Source organism: Carettochelys insculpta, chromosome 21 (genome assembly GCF_033958435.1).
Source record: "Carettochelys insculpta isolate YL-2023 chromosome 21, ASM3395843v1, whole genome shotgun sequence".
Classification (NCBI taxonomy): domain Eukaryota; kingdom Metazoa; phylum Chordata; order Testudines; family Carettochelyidae; genus Carettochelys; species Carettochelys insculpta.
The window spans coordinates 15,177,657-15,192,704 of NC_134157.1; the positions used below are offsets into that span (position 1 = coordinate 15,177,657).

The 15,048-nt window shown below is 44.8% G+C and overlaps 1 protein-coding gene across 1 annotated transcript in view; it reads left to right on the plus strand.

The window, feature by feature from the left end:
- The window catches only part of CFAP77 (cilia and flagella associated protein 77), a 112,109-nt gene that overhangs the window by 82,123 nt on the left and 14,938 nt on the right, over positions 1 to 15,048 (plus strand). The window contains exons 4-5 of the mRNA XM_075015536.1: positions 8,451 to 8,553; positions 11,863 to 11,964. Of these exons, the coding sequence (XP_074871637.1) occupies positions 8,451 to 8,553; positions 11,863 to 11,964 (205 nt within the window). The remainder of the gene's footprint in view (positions 1 to 8,450; positions 8,554 to 11,862; positions 11,965 to 15,048) is intronic.

Below are 15,048 nucleotides of genomic sequence, written 5' to 3' on the forward strand. Positions count from 1 at the left end.
AATTAGAAGTCACATGGCGCCTTATAGAGCTTATAGAATAAGCTCCAATAAAAATAAAGCCTCTGGAATTTCCACTCCAATCCATCTAACGAGAGGGTCTTTGCCCAGGAAAGCTTATGCTCAAATAAATTTGTTAGTCTATAGGGTGCCACAAGATTTCTCATAGGTCATGTGCTTCAGCCCCTAGGTCATTTTCATTGCCCTCCACTGGACCCACTTCAATGCATACACATCCCTTCTGTACTGGGGGCCCCAGAATTGGATGCCATACTCCAGATGTGGCCTCACTAGTGCTGAATAGAGGGGAATAATAAACTTCTCTAGATCTTTTGTAAATGCTCCTTCTAATGTACCCCAATATGCCATTAGTCTTCTTGGCTACAAGGGCACACCATTGACACATATCCAGCCTCTCATCCACTGTAATCCCCAGGTCCTTTTCTGCTGCACTGCTGCTTAGCCAGTTGGTCCCCAGATGTAACAATGCTTTTGATTCTTCTGTCCCAAGTGCAGGATTTTGAACTTGTCCTTGTTGAACCTCATGAGATTACTTTTCGCCCAATCCTTCAATTTATCTAGGCCACTCTGGACCCTATTCCTACTTTCCAATGTACCTTCCTGTCCCCTTATCTTAGTGTCACCCACAAATTTGCTGAAGGAGCAATCCATTCCCTCATCCAAATCATTAATAAAGATGTTGAACAATACTGGCCCTAGAACTGATCCTTGGGGCACTCCACTTGAATCTGACAGCCAACCAGACACTGAGCCATTGGTACAAGTGAAATCACCCTATGTTTGGGGACATGAGCTTATGGATAAAGTTCAACCCTAACTCTTATCTTGGGCTTCAGTTTTACTGAGCCAGTCCTTCTGGGGCTGAATTTCCAGAATCAAAAAAAAAAAAAAAAAAAAATATTGGTGAATGCACCCTCCGTTGCAAGACATTTTTGCACCCTATATGCATTTAAAAAAACACCCTGAGTTTGTACTTGCCACATTTGCGTTTGTAGCCGTGTTCTGATCTAAATGGTCCTGGCTTTTGTGCCTTTAACTCCCTGACCTCCTAAGTCAGTTATACTGCAGGGAAAACTGTGAAGAACAGCAGCAACGTTCCACAAAAGAACTCAGCTTAACTCGCTGTTCATGGTACAAAATCTGTCCTGTACACTCTTCCCACTTAAAAAAATTGATTAAGCCCTCAGGCAGAGCAGTGATGTAATAAATCTAATCAATTCTTTGGCACCGTTATGCTTTCTAGCAGGGCTGGGGAATCTAAGGCTCACAGGCTGGATCCAAACCTCAGCTTACTTTTGATCCAGCCTGTGGTTAGCTTCATGGCCTCTCCCCACAGGGGGGCGAGCTGGAGCTCCCATTACAGCCCCACAGTATGTCTCTGAGCCTCAGCGCTCCTTTGTGGGATTGGAGCACAGGCTCCTGCTGCTGGGGGGCAATCCCCAAGTCGAGTGCAAGGTAAGGGTCTTATTTTTTGGCATCTCACTGGTTTATAGTCTCCGATTGATTTTTCTGTGAGCTAGCGGCCTCTGACTGAAGTAAAGTTTCCCCACCCCTGGTTTATAACATAAATTCAATGTTGGGCTAAGTCCTGCTTATATTAAAGCCCCATTTGCCAGGGTCAGTTTTTACAATAGTTCCTAGAAAGGGGTGAATCCAGTGGCCAATTCTGCCATTTTGCTTTCCCTGACTATCATCAGGAAGTGACCTGAAATGTCAGGAAAACAACATATTGGAGCTCAGATCTGCCTGGACAATGCAAGAACTCAGTTTTGCCCTAAACACTTCTAGCTGATCTGCTTTAGACTTACACAAAGCACAGAAAAGCACCCACAAATATAACTTGTGCCCTTTTACAACAGTGATTAAAACGCTTATGTCTTAAGCATCCCTCCCGAGCAAAGTCCTTAATACCAACTCTTGCCCAATTTTGTTTTTTTTTTAAAAAATGGAAGGTATTTTAAAATCTCCGAAAATAAGTTTGGGGAAATGGACACAATCTTGACTACAGTGATGGCTCCTCTTGGTGCCACTCCGAGTCAAGTATTGTGAATAGATTTAAATTTCATCTTAACAAAATAGCTGTCTCCAGCTGAAGGAGCATCAAGAGCTAAATGAGGACCCGTCTTGAGCTGAATCACATTGAACAGACCTCTGCGCTGTCATTGATTTTCTAGGAAGAAAAAAAATGCCTCTGGCTACTAAACCAAATTAGTAGTCACTGATGACCAATTATTTTGCCCCACTGTGAATGGAGAGGCGTACTAAAATTCCAGTTTGTCAGACCCAAGGCTCCCTTCTCAAACACCTTTCAACCAGCGTGTACCAAAAGTCCCTCTGAAGGTTCTGACGGCTTCCTATTCTCTGCAAGTTCTCATTCTCCACAAAGTTTTAATGAGCTGCAGATATGATGATGGCCTGCCGTAAAAGGATCCCCTCTAATCTCCGTAGAGCACTATTTGGCAGAACACGCAAATCAGAGCTGTCAGGATTTCTACACACATACACAAAAAGTGTCAGACTAATATTTGCAAATTGTAATTACCATTTCTCTTGCATGTCCCTAGTGCCTTCATTTTAGATAAATCCCGACTCCATGGTTTTAGTTGCAAAGCACTGAAGGGATTGAACTGAGTGGAATAGATTTAACTAGTTTGTAGCTCATTTAAGGTCTACACCATTTGTGGTTAATACTTTATTATCCTTAGCATTATTTTTTACAGTAAAAAGAACCTTTTAAAAGCCTGAAAGTTTCTTTTCCAAGAGATTTTGGCAGGCGTCTACCACATTGTATAACCAAGTTAGCAGGAGCCTGTCATTTCTGTTAGAATTGTAGTTCTAAATCCTGTCTCTTGAAAATAATTTAACAGCAGAGTCTATTAAAAAGACACAGAAAACATTCCAAGCTTAGTTTTGAAAGTGTGCATAAATAAATTTTAAACTATTTAGGAAATGTCAACATTAGTAAAGGCTCAAAACAATTCAACTATAAATGGAAGAGGTTGGGGTTTCCCCCTCCCTGTTGGGTATAAATAATTTGTTACATAGCAAAACTTTTCTCTCCTTTCCTTCATGTGGCAGGGGCCCTGTGCCAAAACAAAGAAGATCTCGATGGCTGTTAAGGAGCTTTGTTTTAAGCCATAATAAAATGTTTTAATTGGCTGCTCCCCGCCTCCGCCCACACACGTGTCTGGAAAACAAAAAAAGTCTGATTGATTTAGAACAATGGCATCTGTTTACAGACGTTGAGGCAGGGTTGCAGGAGGAGAAACTAAAACACAATCTTGACTCCTCTCCTTAAACAATGTGAGAGAGAGAATTTCTCTTTGCATCTGCTGCAGAGCAGAATTACTGCATCAATGTCAAATCCCAGGCCCATTGATATCAACAGGGAAAACTCGCATTGACTTCAGTGGCACCAGGATTTGACCCACAAGGAGTGGGTCTCCCACTCTGACATGTCTCTGGTTATCGTCACAGATCTGTTCATTTTCCCCCTCCTCTACTCCCTCCCTCCCCCGCCCATGTAGCTCACAGAGAATCTTGGAGGAACAAGATGGCTCATCCACAATGAAAACAGAGTGAGCCCCTACTCCCGCCACACGCTCAAAATACACGTGTAACTTTGTACACGTGAGTCATCCCTCTGAAGACTTAAACTTGTGCAAAAGTGCCTGGTGGGCTCAGGACCTCACTGTGATTAATCACAAGAGGGAAGGGTCTCTGAAGTAGAGGATCGAACCCAACTTCATCTCTCAGCCCCTAAATTCAACACAGTGAATGAACAAGGGGGCCATTTTGGGAGGGCAAGGGGCACCAGCTGCACATACCGGAACGCATCTTGGTCCGAGGACTACTGGGGAGCCAGGGGAAGTGCGCAGATTCTGTGAATTACCCCTCTGCCCCTCACCTTTCATTGGCCAGGACCGAGGGGCATGCACGTGTAGTACCCAGAGGCCCTGAGACCTCATACTAGGGTGAGTGAAGTCGCTGCTCTACAGCCTTGGCTGAGAGCCAGCTGGCCTTTAGCTCATGCAGTACAGCACAGGGCTTTAGCCCCTATGATCGCAGGTTCTGTCCCTGGTGCTAAAGCCCCGTGCTCTACCGCATGAGCTAAAGGCCAGCTGGCTCTCAGCCAAGGCTGTAGAGCAGCGACTTCACCTCACCCTAGTATGAGGTCTCAGGGCACTACACATGCAAGCCATGAACTTTTGCTCCCCGATAGTTGGGGAGCAAGGGGAAGAGCCAGCAGTGTCCTGGTACACATGGCTGCTGCCCCCTCTGCCATCCTGGAATGGTACCCTTGGGAGTGCAACAGGCACCTCCTCAGAACTGTGGAACAGGCCTCTATTGCAAACCAAAATAACCACAGTTGAATACCTGCCATACGGACACCATTATCCCTCACACACCCTATGGAAGTGAAATTAGTGCCGGTAAAAGGTGAAGTCTTGAAGACTGAAGCAGTGTTTCTTGAGAAATTTAGAACAGTGGTGATGGCAGGATAATCTTCCTCCCACCCTCACCAGGATTTCATATCCCAGCTGAGAGAAGCCAAGTATTCGGTGGGGAAGCACCCTCCATCCATGGGGTTGGAGAAGTAGCATCCCACAGCAGCAACCCTTCTGAACAATTAATGCGGAGAAGGAAGTGCAGTCAGCCAGAAAGACGGTGGCCATGAAGGGACATGCCAGATGGAGTAGATTAGGTGGGTCATTGCTCTGTCCCAGTTTGATCATTTCTATGTTCCAAATGTATTTTTCTGCACACCAGCAAGCAAACATGACCAGTGATGCTTTCTGTTGCTCTGCCCATCCTTGGGTTATGGTGGTGTACTCTCCGAGCAGTGTTCTGATGACACAATGTGCAGGCACTACACCACCAGGACAGTGGCTTGCACGATACCTTCGGAACAGTAAATCACGGGTGAGCAGTCAAGCAGCAAACAAGTTAATGTGCGCAGCTCTGTACTGTATTCTTGCCAGGACTAAACAAATGTATCTAGATAAACAGTTACCAAACCAGGCTGTCAAACTTAAGTTCCTGCTCAAGAATTGCCAATTTCCCCACTCTCCTGTGGATAAACAGTACGAGCACTTCACACAGAGTGAGCTTTGTATTTTCTTTTAGTAAGTTATTTTATTTTGCTCCTCGGCCTTTTGGCTAAGAGGTGAAATATGATCTAATTTGCCCAGTTCCCTGATCAGAATGTAGACACAAAGCAGAAGTAGCAAAGGAAACCAAAGGACAAGTCAGCATAATCTTTTGTCTCGTGGTGTCCCTTTGCAAGCCAGCTGGTGAATGGTTACAGTCAGCAGCTGGTTTATAAGCAAATGCTTGAAAAGACCAACCCCCAGCAGCATGTGATCTATGAAATGGTAGATTTGTAGAAAGATGTCTCTTCTCGTACAAATGGCCTCTAGGGGTGTATATTCCTAGATTGGGCGTCCTGTATCATTAGAAAACACAGCCATAGATTAGGCTGTTCTGAAGCATGTGGCGTGCAATAATTAAGTAATAAAAGTCACCACAGGGGTGAAGGAAACAGAAACAGAAGAGTTATTATTTGCATATGCACTGCTGGCATCCTTCTGCACTCTTACAAGATTCTCCAAGCAGAAGGGGCATTTAGAAGCTGGTTGCTGCTGATTTCAGGCCGAGTTGTGCTGAAAACTTAGCAGCACAAGAAGGAAGGGGTTTTGGGGACCAGAGAACATGCTCTAGCCACAGAAGACAGTCTCTTGGTGCAGGAGGATGCTGAAGCAACCCTGGTTGCTAAACAGGGGTGGTAGTTTATTGCTGTTAATGTGACGTAGCACTTGGTCTGATTAATAAATTGTTATATATGGAGCTACACATCTCAGAGCTGGAAGGGACCTCAGGAGGTCCTTAAGTCCAGTCCCCCACCCTCTTGGCAGGACCAAGCACCATCCTGTCTCTGGTTTTTTATTTAAAAAATATTTGCCCTAGATCTCTAAATGGCCTCTTCCAGGATCGAGCTCACAACCCTGGGTTTAGCTGGCCAATGCTCATGCCACTGAGCTATACCTTTCCCTGTATAGGGATTTAAAAAAAAAAAAAAAAAAAAAAAAAATTATTTGCCCCAGACCTCAAGGCTTGAGCTCACAACCCCTGGGTCCAGCAGGCCAACCCTCAAATCACTGAGCTATCCCTTCCCCCATGATTAGTCAGGGATGAGAGCTTATTCCTGTTGTAGTAGCAGCAACTAAGGTATATGTTACAGATGTAAGCAGAGCAGGGTGTCTGGTGGCTACATATTTTTACAGGCAGCTTCTGCAATGGAAGAAATTCCTAATCAGAAGTGGGGCGGGGCGGGGGGGTGGATTTATAAACACATTAAGATTGAGATCCCTTCACTTAAACCAAAAATCCTGAATGATGATTAACATTTGCTGCTGGAAAAAACCATCATAGAATCACAGGCCTGGAAGGGACCTCAAGAGGTAAATCTAGTCCAGTCAGCAGGGCCCACAGACACTGTGAGCCCCATGGCAAGGGGGAAGATGGGCTCAACTTTGCACCTCCTCCCCAATGGGCTTGCCCAAGGATGAAAGGAGCACAACCTATGGCAGCCAGCCCTTAGCACCAGTTAGACCACAGCGCTGCACCCCTTCTCCACAAGAGCTGTGCAGTGTGGTAGAACAGTGCAGTAGCAGTGTTTCAAAGAGGTCCAGTGTGCCTGGCACTGTTGTTACTGACCCTTTGAAATGTTGGGCCCCTGTACAACTTCCCCCTTTCCCAACCCGTGTGCAGGCCTGAGTCCAGTGCCCTGCCCTCACAGCAGGGCAGGGCCCTATAGTCATTAGTTATGTAAATCAGAATTCTGTAAGTTCCTCAGAGCAGAGCCCTGCCCCCCACCCCAAGCCCACCAGGGCCCAACTATCAGTGTCAAGTTGCCTCTTCTCCTGCTCTTGGGGTTGGTGCCACAACAGCTTCATACCTTGCTCCTGCCAGCCAGGACTGCCTTACTGTTTGCACTGCAGAGAGCGCACCAAAGGTGTCTTGGCCCCTCTCCATAACACACACCCGGTCCAGCAGCTGACAGTAGAGGAGCATGGATCCACCACTGTGCCAAACCCAGGGGCCAGAGATGGCACCGAGTTAAGTTTAGGGAGAAAGTCAAAACCCAGCTTGACTCTTTTGGGCTCAGCCCATGTGGACTTGGGTACCATCTGGGCCTGGGTCGGTCTTAAAAATCTAGGCCTCAGCACACCGCCACCACCTCAGAAATTACTTATGATCACTCAACCGCAGAGTCAGGCTTTGGATTGGATTCGTGGTGCGGAGAGGGGCTGCTTTGTGGTCATTAGACAGACATTTTAAAATCAAGACTGGAGGTTTGGCTAAAAGAGCTATGCTAGTTCAAACTGGAATTAAACCAGAGAAGCCCCAGGGCTTGTTACACAGGTCAGATTAGATGATCACAGTGGTCATTTCTGGCCATGGAATCACTGAACCTGAGCGCAACTTGTGTGTTGAGGTCTGCTGTCTAGTAGAGACGTGTGAAGTCAACCTCCCAAGGGTTGCAGTCGACCTCTGTACTCCACATGAGAAACTCTATCAGCCTTGTTCAGTAGGGACAGCCAAATAAGCCAAGTGTGGATAGGTCGATTCTAGCTACACCGTTGCCATAGCTAGACTTGCATATCTGTGGATAATTTTATTCACCTAGTGTAGGCATAGCCTAAATGGGCAAAGTGTTTATTGGTATCGGCCATCAGTACAGCTACAGCTGCAAGCAGCTCTCGGGCTCAGTCTGCCATGCTTCAGTTCAGCATCTCTATTGCTTAGTTCATTGGCACATGGAAGCCATGATGTTCTTTAGGTTGTCTTGTCACCGCATCTCATTCTCCACGCTCCCTTGTTAACTCAAAGGCAAGGCCTAAACTAGGCTGAAAAGTCTAAGATACACAATTCCAGCCATGACAATTCCAGCTGAAGTTGTGGACTCGATGAATCGATTTCTCTGGCCGCCACGCTGACGGAAGAAACCCTGTCATTGATCTCCCTTACGGTTTGTGACAATGAGGTGTACCAGGACTGACTGTAGAGCCCTGATGGTTCGATTTAGCACATTCCCCCACTAGGCACACTAAGTTAAACCCTTCTGGTAAATGTAGACAAGTACCCTTCCATTTGAATTTGATGGAGAATGTACTAACAAAGGCAGAACTTCTGGAGGCTTGTCAGAACCAAAAACCGCTGCTCAAAATTCTCATCAGGGCAGCTGATGGTGCAGGGAAGGGGCAAAGAAGGCAATTGCCCAGGGCCTGAGAGTGATTTAAAAGGCCCCCCAAGGACCCCTAACCCCTGTTCTTGCACTAGTGCTGCCAGCAGTGCAACATGGCTAAGCCTGCAGGCCCAGGGCAGGGTGCTTTGGCACATTGTAACATTTTCTTCTGAATTTGTTTTAGGCCTTCCACTCCCTTCTTCGACCTTCTCCAGCACAGGTACAAAGAGATGTGGATGGAGCAACAGAGAGCAATAGTGATGGCCCAGAAGGTGGAAAAGAAAAAGGTAACAGCGCTTTGGACGTGGGATCCCTCGCTTCCCATCCGACACTTGTGTAGCATTACCGATGGCTGTTCAAACGCTGCTTTGTTCCTCTCCAGTGTTGGAAACATTTGAGCAGTGGGTGAGATAATACTGGCTAGAGGGCTCAGAACTTATATACCCTGACTCCCTAAGCTACTCTGAAAGGTTCCATGGCTGGGCCTGGACTCTTACAGGGAGGTTTCATGTAAGCAATGCATTTGGAGAGCAAGAGATAGCAGTAAGCAAGGCCTTCCAATGTCTCCTTTTTACTTTTATAAATACCTGTGGGATTCTTCAGGGCAAAAAGCAGTGCCCTAAATGTCAGTTAGTAGAAGATCAATGATAAGTTTAAAGAGGGAGCTTTGGTTCCCTGGCTACTAATAGTGCCATCAAAACAAAGCAAAAGGATCTTACAGTACTGTATTTTCTGTGGCAAAGTGTTTTCCCTCTGAAGAAATGTCTGTATTTCTCTTTTTCCTCTCCATTAAAGTCAGCTTGGCTTCCGCTAGCAGGTATCTAGAGCATTGTTCTGTGTCAGCATTCACCACCAGTTGTCTAGTGTAAATCTCAGGAATAGTACAATTGACTGTATGTCTCAGGGACAGTGGGCCAGATTTTTAGAGGCATTTAGGCACTTCATGAGGCAGATAGATGCTTAATGGAATTTTCAAAAGCCTTCTGGCACCTAACTCTCAAAAACTGACTAGGAAGTAGAAATCTAACCTATCTAGGCACTTCTGAGAATCCTACTATGTATGAATCTACATCTTTAGGTATCTAAAGATGTTTAAACATCTGACCCAAGGTTCCCATTGTGACTGAAACCTTCATATCAACTGAAAGGAATGGGCTTGATTGTCATTAACAGTATATCCTTGTGGCTGGATCTCTGGTGGCTGGCTAGTCTAAGTGGCTAGATCATACGTTAGGCAGACAGAAACAGTGAAGCACTGGCACCATGTGCTTCTGGTCCAGGAGCTTTGAACCACTCTATCGCTAGTCCTTAAGTTTGGGACATGTCCCCTTAGCTGGGGTATGTTCCCCCTTTTCCAGAAGGGTAAGGTGGGGCCTTACTTGTTCTTATGGCTTCTGAGCAGAGGGGACACGAGCCACAGCCTGAGACCATTGAACCAGCTAGTCAGGCCCAAACTGAGCCAGGTTCCTTCTTTTGCTCCTCCCTCCAGACCTGGGATTGGTCGTGGGTAAAGCAGGGCAGGGCTAGCTGGGCCCTGGGGCTTTCTTTAAGACCTGGGATGCCAGGCCCTCCTTCCTTGACATGCCTCTTTTCCACCACCACAGTGTGGAACAGCCTCCTTTACCCAGGGAGCCCCAGTGAAAGATATCAGAACTATGTGACCCTCTGCATGATACAGGTTGAGCCTCTCTAATCCAGAACTCTCTCATCCAGCAACATCAGTAATCCAGCATGATTTTAGTTAGCCAGATGACCACTTATAGATATGGCCAAGTTTCTTGAGGTCCCATAAAGTCTGTTTCCAGCCACCAGTCCTGGATCTCAGAGTTCTGTGCTGTTATTTAGCTGTAGTTTACCCCTAAATATCTTCCATGAGCCCAGTAAGCAGAGGAAGTGTTGGGAATGTGCTAGATAATACTGACCTCCCATGGTCCAGCAAATTCTCTCGTTCCATACCATCAGGTCCAGAGGGTGCTGGACAAGGGAGTCCCAACCTGTACTTGGCACCCAGCACCATCCTACCATACGTTCCAACATGCATTAAAATTAGTAAAAGCACCAGCCCTTGATCCTCAGCAATGCTCATCTGTCTGCAGCCATCAGAGCAGCAGTCAGAGCATGAAACACAGTGCCATTATATGCAGCAATATTGCAATAACATTTAAAAGCAGCCAATGACTGGTTTATTAGTTAATAGCTCAAGGAAGAGTTGAGTTAATATGGTAATGACCAATTTCAATGGTATTATTGCCATTACCAAGTGTGTTTTATAGTTGAAGTGCAAGAATACAGTGTTTTTAATTAGCAGCTGTTTTATAGCTGTGTTGGCTGGATTGGTGGAAAATACACTGCCACCTAATCTATTAATGACTGGGTTTTTTTTTTCTTTGTTTTAAAAAAAAATAAATAATAAATCAGAGACTATTGTGTTTTGCTCCATTTTATCAAGAGTTCCTGAAATCTGCAGGCATCGCCCATTGAATTAAGGGATGCAAATTTAAATACAGGTTGAACCTCTCTAGCCTGGCACCCTCGAGACCTGACTGGTGCCAAATGAGAGAATTTGCCAAACCACAGGACCTCAATATTATCTAAAAGCATTACCAACACTTCCACAGTTTACTGAGCTCCTAGAAGAGGGTCAGTTACAGCTAAATAACTGCACAGAACATTGAAGCCAGCACTGGTGGCTGTAAACAAACTTTATAGGCCCATGGGAAACATGGCCATACCCGTGATAAGTGAACATCTGGATAACTAATATCATGCAGGACCAGAAAGGTTCAACCAGCAATAGACTGCACTTAGGAGATACAGAATCCAGAGTTTCACCTATAGCCAGAAGCATTCACAAGATCTGTAGCACCTTGTGTTATGCGTCTACTAGCTAAGTACAGTCATGCTAGCATAGCTATAGAATCAGCAGCAGTCAAGAAACATCCCTACCTTGCAGTGATAACCTCTTCTCCTGGGTCAGTATTGAATCACTGCTCTAGTACAGAGAATAAGGCTCTGGGCTGATCCTTTTGGGATGGAGCTCCTGACCGTTTTTGGACATTGAGAATCCCATAGCCAGTTTTGCAAGAGTAGACCCATTAACCTTGTTGCCCTGCTCAGATCAGAACTACATTATTGGCTTATATAAATCCATCTGCAATTCAGATAACTATGGATAAATTTTCTTCTTCTTTGGAACAGCTGCCCAGTTGCACTCCAGAGGTGACTGCAACATCTAGTGATGAGAGGAAGGAAGCTGCTGCATAGCTTTATCAGCTTATTACATTTGTTGAACACTGAGGTTTTCCTGAGCAAAATGTTCTCTTCCTAAATGCTGGTTGTAGTTAAAAGTTAACACGAAAGGAAACTCATATTTAATCTTGGTTATCCCCTTTGCCCAAAAGCTGCCTCTAAAGACCATCAAGCCAAAAGGGTTTATTGAGAAATGTCTTTAGAACTCATCATGACATAATTATAAATTGTGTGAAATAAATTGCCACTACATATGGGAGATCACCTTATCCAACCATGAAGTCATCTATTCACTAGTTTGTTCCTAGATGTGCTTTTATACTCTCCCCTTTTTTATTTTTTTAAAGTTGCAGAGAAGGAAAATCTATGAAACTCGGACTACGCTTCTGAGAAAACAACCACCACCCGTGAAATCGGATTCCTTTTGGCGCATGCCCCACTTTCAGAAGGTATGATTGGGCACATGAGTAGATGTGTGCATGCCGCATTTAACAGTATACAGCAGTGTGCTTGGTGTGCAAAGCAAGCCATGAAGACAGTCCTTGCCCTGATGAATACGTAAACACACATTTAAATTTCAGAATCACAGAATACCGGAAGGGACCTGGAAAGACCCTGGACCAGGTCCATATAGGAACTTAGACTGCCATTCCCAATGCTCAACTGGGTTTCAGAGCATGATTCCTATAAAGGGAAATTAAATCTTTCCAGTATGCAGCCATAAAGCTATGGGGTTGACCTTCTCTCATCCAGCACCCTCGGGACCTGACCGGCGCCAAATGAGAGAATTTGCCAGACCATGGGAGGTCAATTCTAGTGTTCTATGATTCTACAAGGTCATCTAGTCCAGTCCCCTGCGGCCACATCAGAACCAAGCACCAGCCAGATCATCCCTGACAGATGTTTGTTTAATGTATTCTTAAATACTTCCAACGATGGAGATTCCACAACATCCTTTGGCAACTTATTCCAGTGCTGAATCACCCTGACAGTTAAGTTTTTCCCTAATGTCCAACTGAAACCTCCTTTGCTGCAATTTAAGCCCATTGCTGCTTGTCCTAAGCATTTGAAATGCCCCACTGACTTCAGCTTTACCACTTCCATGGTTAACACTAAGAATGGGTGCATTTGCAGCATTGGGCCTACTATTTGTTTGCCAAAGTCTAGGGAATGCTTTCAACAGCTTTGCCCAATTACGAATGCATTTTTTTCCATGCCTCGTTCTAAATACTAGGTCCATGGCTTATTGCTCATTAATATCTGAGCTTCAAACATAGTCCTGAAATGAGCAAGTCCTAGTGTACAGAAAACAGCCAGGTACAAAGTGCACCATCTTGTTGCTTTGCTCTATAAATAATTCACACCACACTGAGTTAATTTGGCTCAAGTGTTATCCTGAGAATTATTGGTTTCCAGAAAGTCTGCACTCTTGATAGTTCTCTAAACTGCATGATTGACAATAGCCTCCTTGAGATTAAATGAAGGGTCTATGGAGGTTTATAGAAACACATGACACTTTCATAATTGAAGCAAGATAAGAGACAAGGTTATGGTTTCCTGTCCTGACATGGGACAGAAACACCTCGCTGTATTAATCTATGCACCCTATTGCACTGTTGGTGCTTTTTTGCATTCTAGGATCTTTGTCTGTGGTGGAAATTACAGAGAAGCTACAAATACAGAGCCAGGGGGCATTTTACAAATAAAGGCAAGATGGGAACTAGGCTGAAGGGGGAAAACAAACAGAAAGATGGAGCAGCCAAAACCTGTGGGACTTTACATGGCCATTACCACATCTGGCTTTGATAGATGTTATAAAGAACCCCTCAGCATGGGCCAACATTGGGTGCAGGGGTTAATTTTGGCTACTAAGTTGATTTAAACTGCACCTTGCAATGGAGAGGATGTGTGGCTTTCTGAAGCTAATCTACTTGAACAAGTGCAGAGTTTCGACCAGGAAATATGTTTGCACCACCTTGATGTATTTCTCTTATGTCCTGCCTAAGTCTGTCCTATTAGCATATGTCAGTAATCATTTATCCCAGCTGCCTGTCAGCACAGAGCTGCTGCTGCAGCTAATGTCAGGAAAAGAACATGACCGATCGCTGTTAAACAGATTGTGTAAGTCACACGAGATCCTGGGGCAAGCCTTTACTTTACAGCTCCCCTCACCCTGGACCTTTCCATCATGCTTCATTTTTCAGTCTGTCCCTCGTTTTCTTCTTCACTCTCCCTTTTGTTTTCTCTGTGTTAACAGCATGGTTTTTATGGCTACATCTCTAGTTCAGTCTTTTACAGATTCTTTTCCCAGCTCTTCTCTTTCCTTGCTCTGCTGGGACTGCTCCATCCTTGGGATCCAAGAGAAGAAACCTTAGCCAGTTTTCTAGAGCAGCACATCAATTCCACAATCCTGTTCCTCGCTACCTTAATCTCGAAAGTGTTGCTTCTCTCCGTCTACAGATATATGGACCTACAGGAAATCCTAAGAACTTAGAGTGCTATTCCCAATGCTCAACTGGGTTTCAGAGCATGATTCCCATAAAAGGGAAATTAAATCTCTCCAGTATTCAGCCATAAAGTTACAAATTGATCCTCTGTCATCCAGCACTCTCAGGACCTGACTGGTGCTGAATGAGAGAATTTGCCAGATCACAGGGGGTCACTATTGTCTAGCACATTACCAACACTTCCACTGCATACTTGGCTCTTAGACATTTTGGGGTAAAATTACAGCTAAACAAACAGCACAGAACAGAGAGTCAGGACTGGTGGCTGGAAACAAACTTTGTGTGACTACGGAAAACTTGGCCACATCCGTAAGTGCTTGTCTGGCTAACTAAAATCATGCTGGATTACTATGTTGCTGGACAAGAGAGTTCTGGATTAGAGTGGTTCAACCTGTATTGATCTAGTTAATATAATAATAATAATAATAATAATGGAGAGGCATGGTCCCATGCTAACAGTTCTATGGGTTCTCATGTCATGTACCTCTATTCAACAGCTTCCAAATCCTGTCCTTACTACATACCTCCCTTTTGTGATGTCCTAACTAAGAAGTGGTGAAAAGAGTTCCATTAAAATATGGACTGGTCCAACAGTTGAACCCACACTGAAGCCAGGCATTTGTTGAGTTTTTAAGACGTTGGATGAGTTTTCAGTAGTGCCAGCTGCATTTTGTTTCCAGCCAGAACAAGAAGGAGCAATACCAGAATCATAGAAGAAAGCCTGTTCTCAGGGTATTTCAGAGCAGGGCAGAACGAGGAGGTATAATCCAACCTTCTGTACATGGTGCAAGACATTTGTGTGTGGGCTTAGTGAAACTGGAATAAGATGGCAAAGGGAGGGAGCAGATAACACTGCCTGTTGCAAGCAGGATGCTGCCTTTAGTCTATATATCATCGCCCCAACACATTAGCGATAGGGTCACAAAAAAAAAAAAAAAAAAAAAAAAAGCCAACCCGCTAATAAATCATTTAATAATAGTGAATCTCAAGAGTCTGTTCTCATTAGCTGTGTCTACACGTGCACGC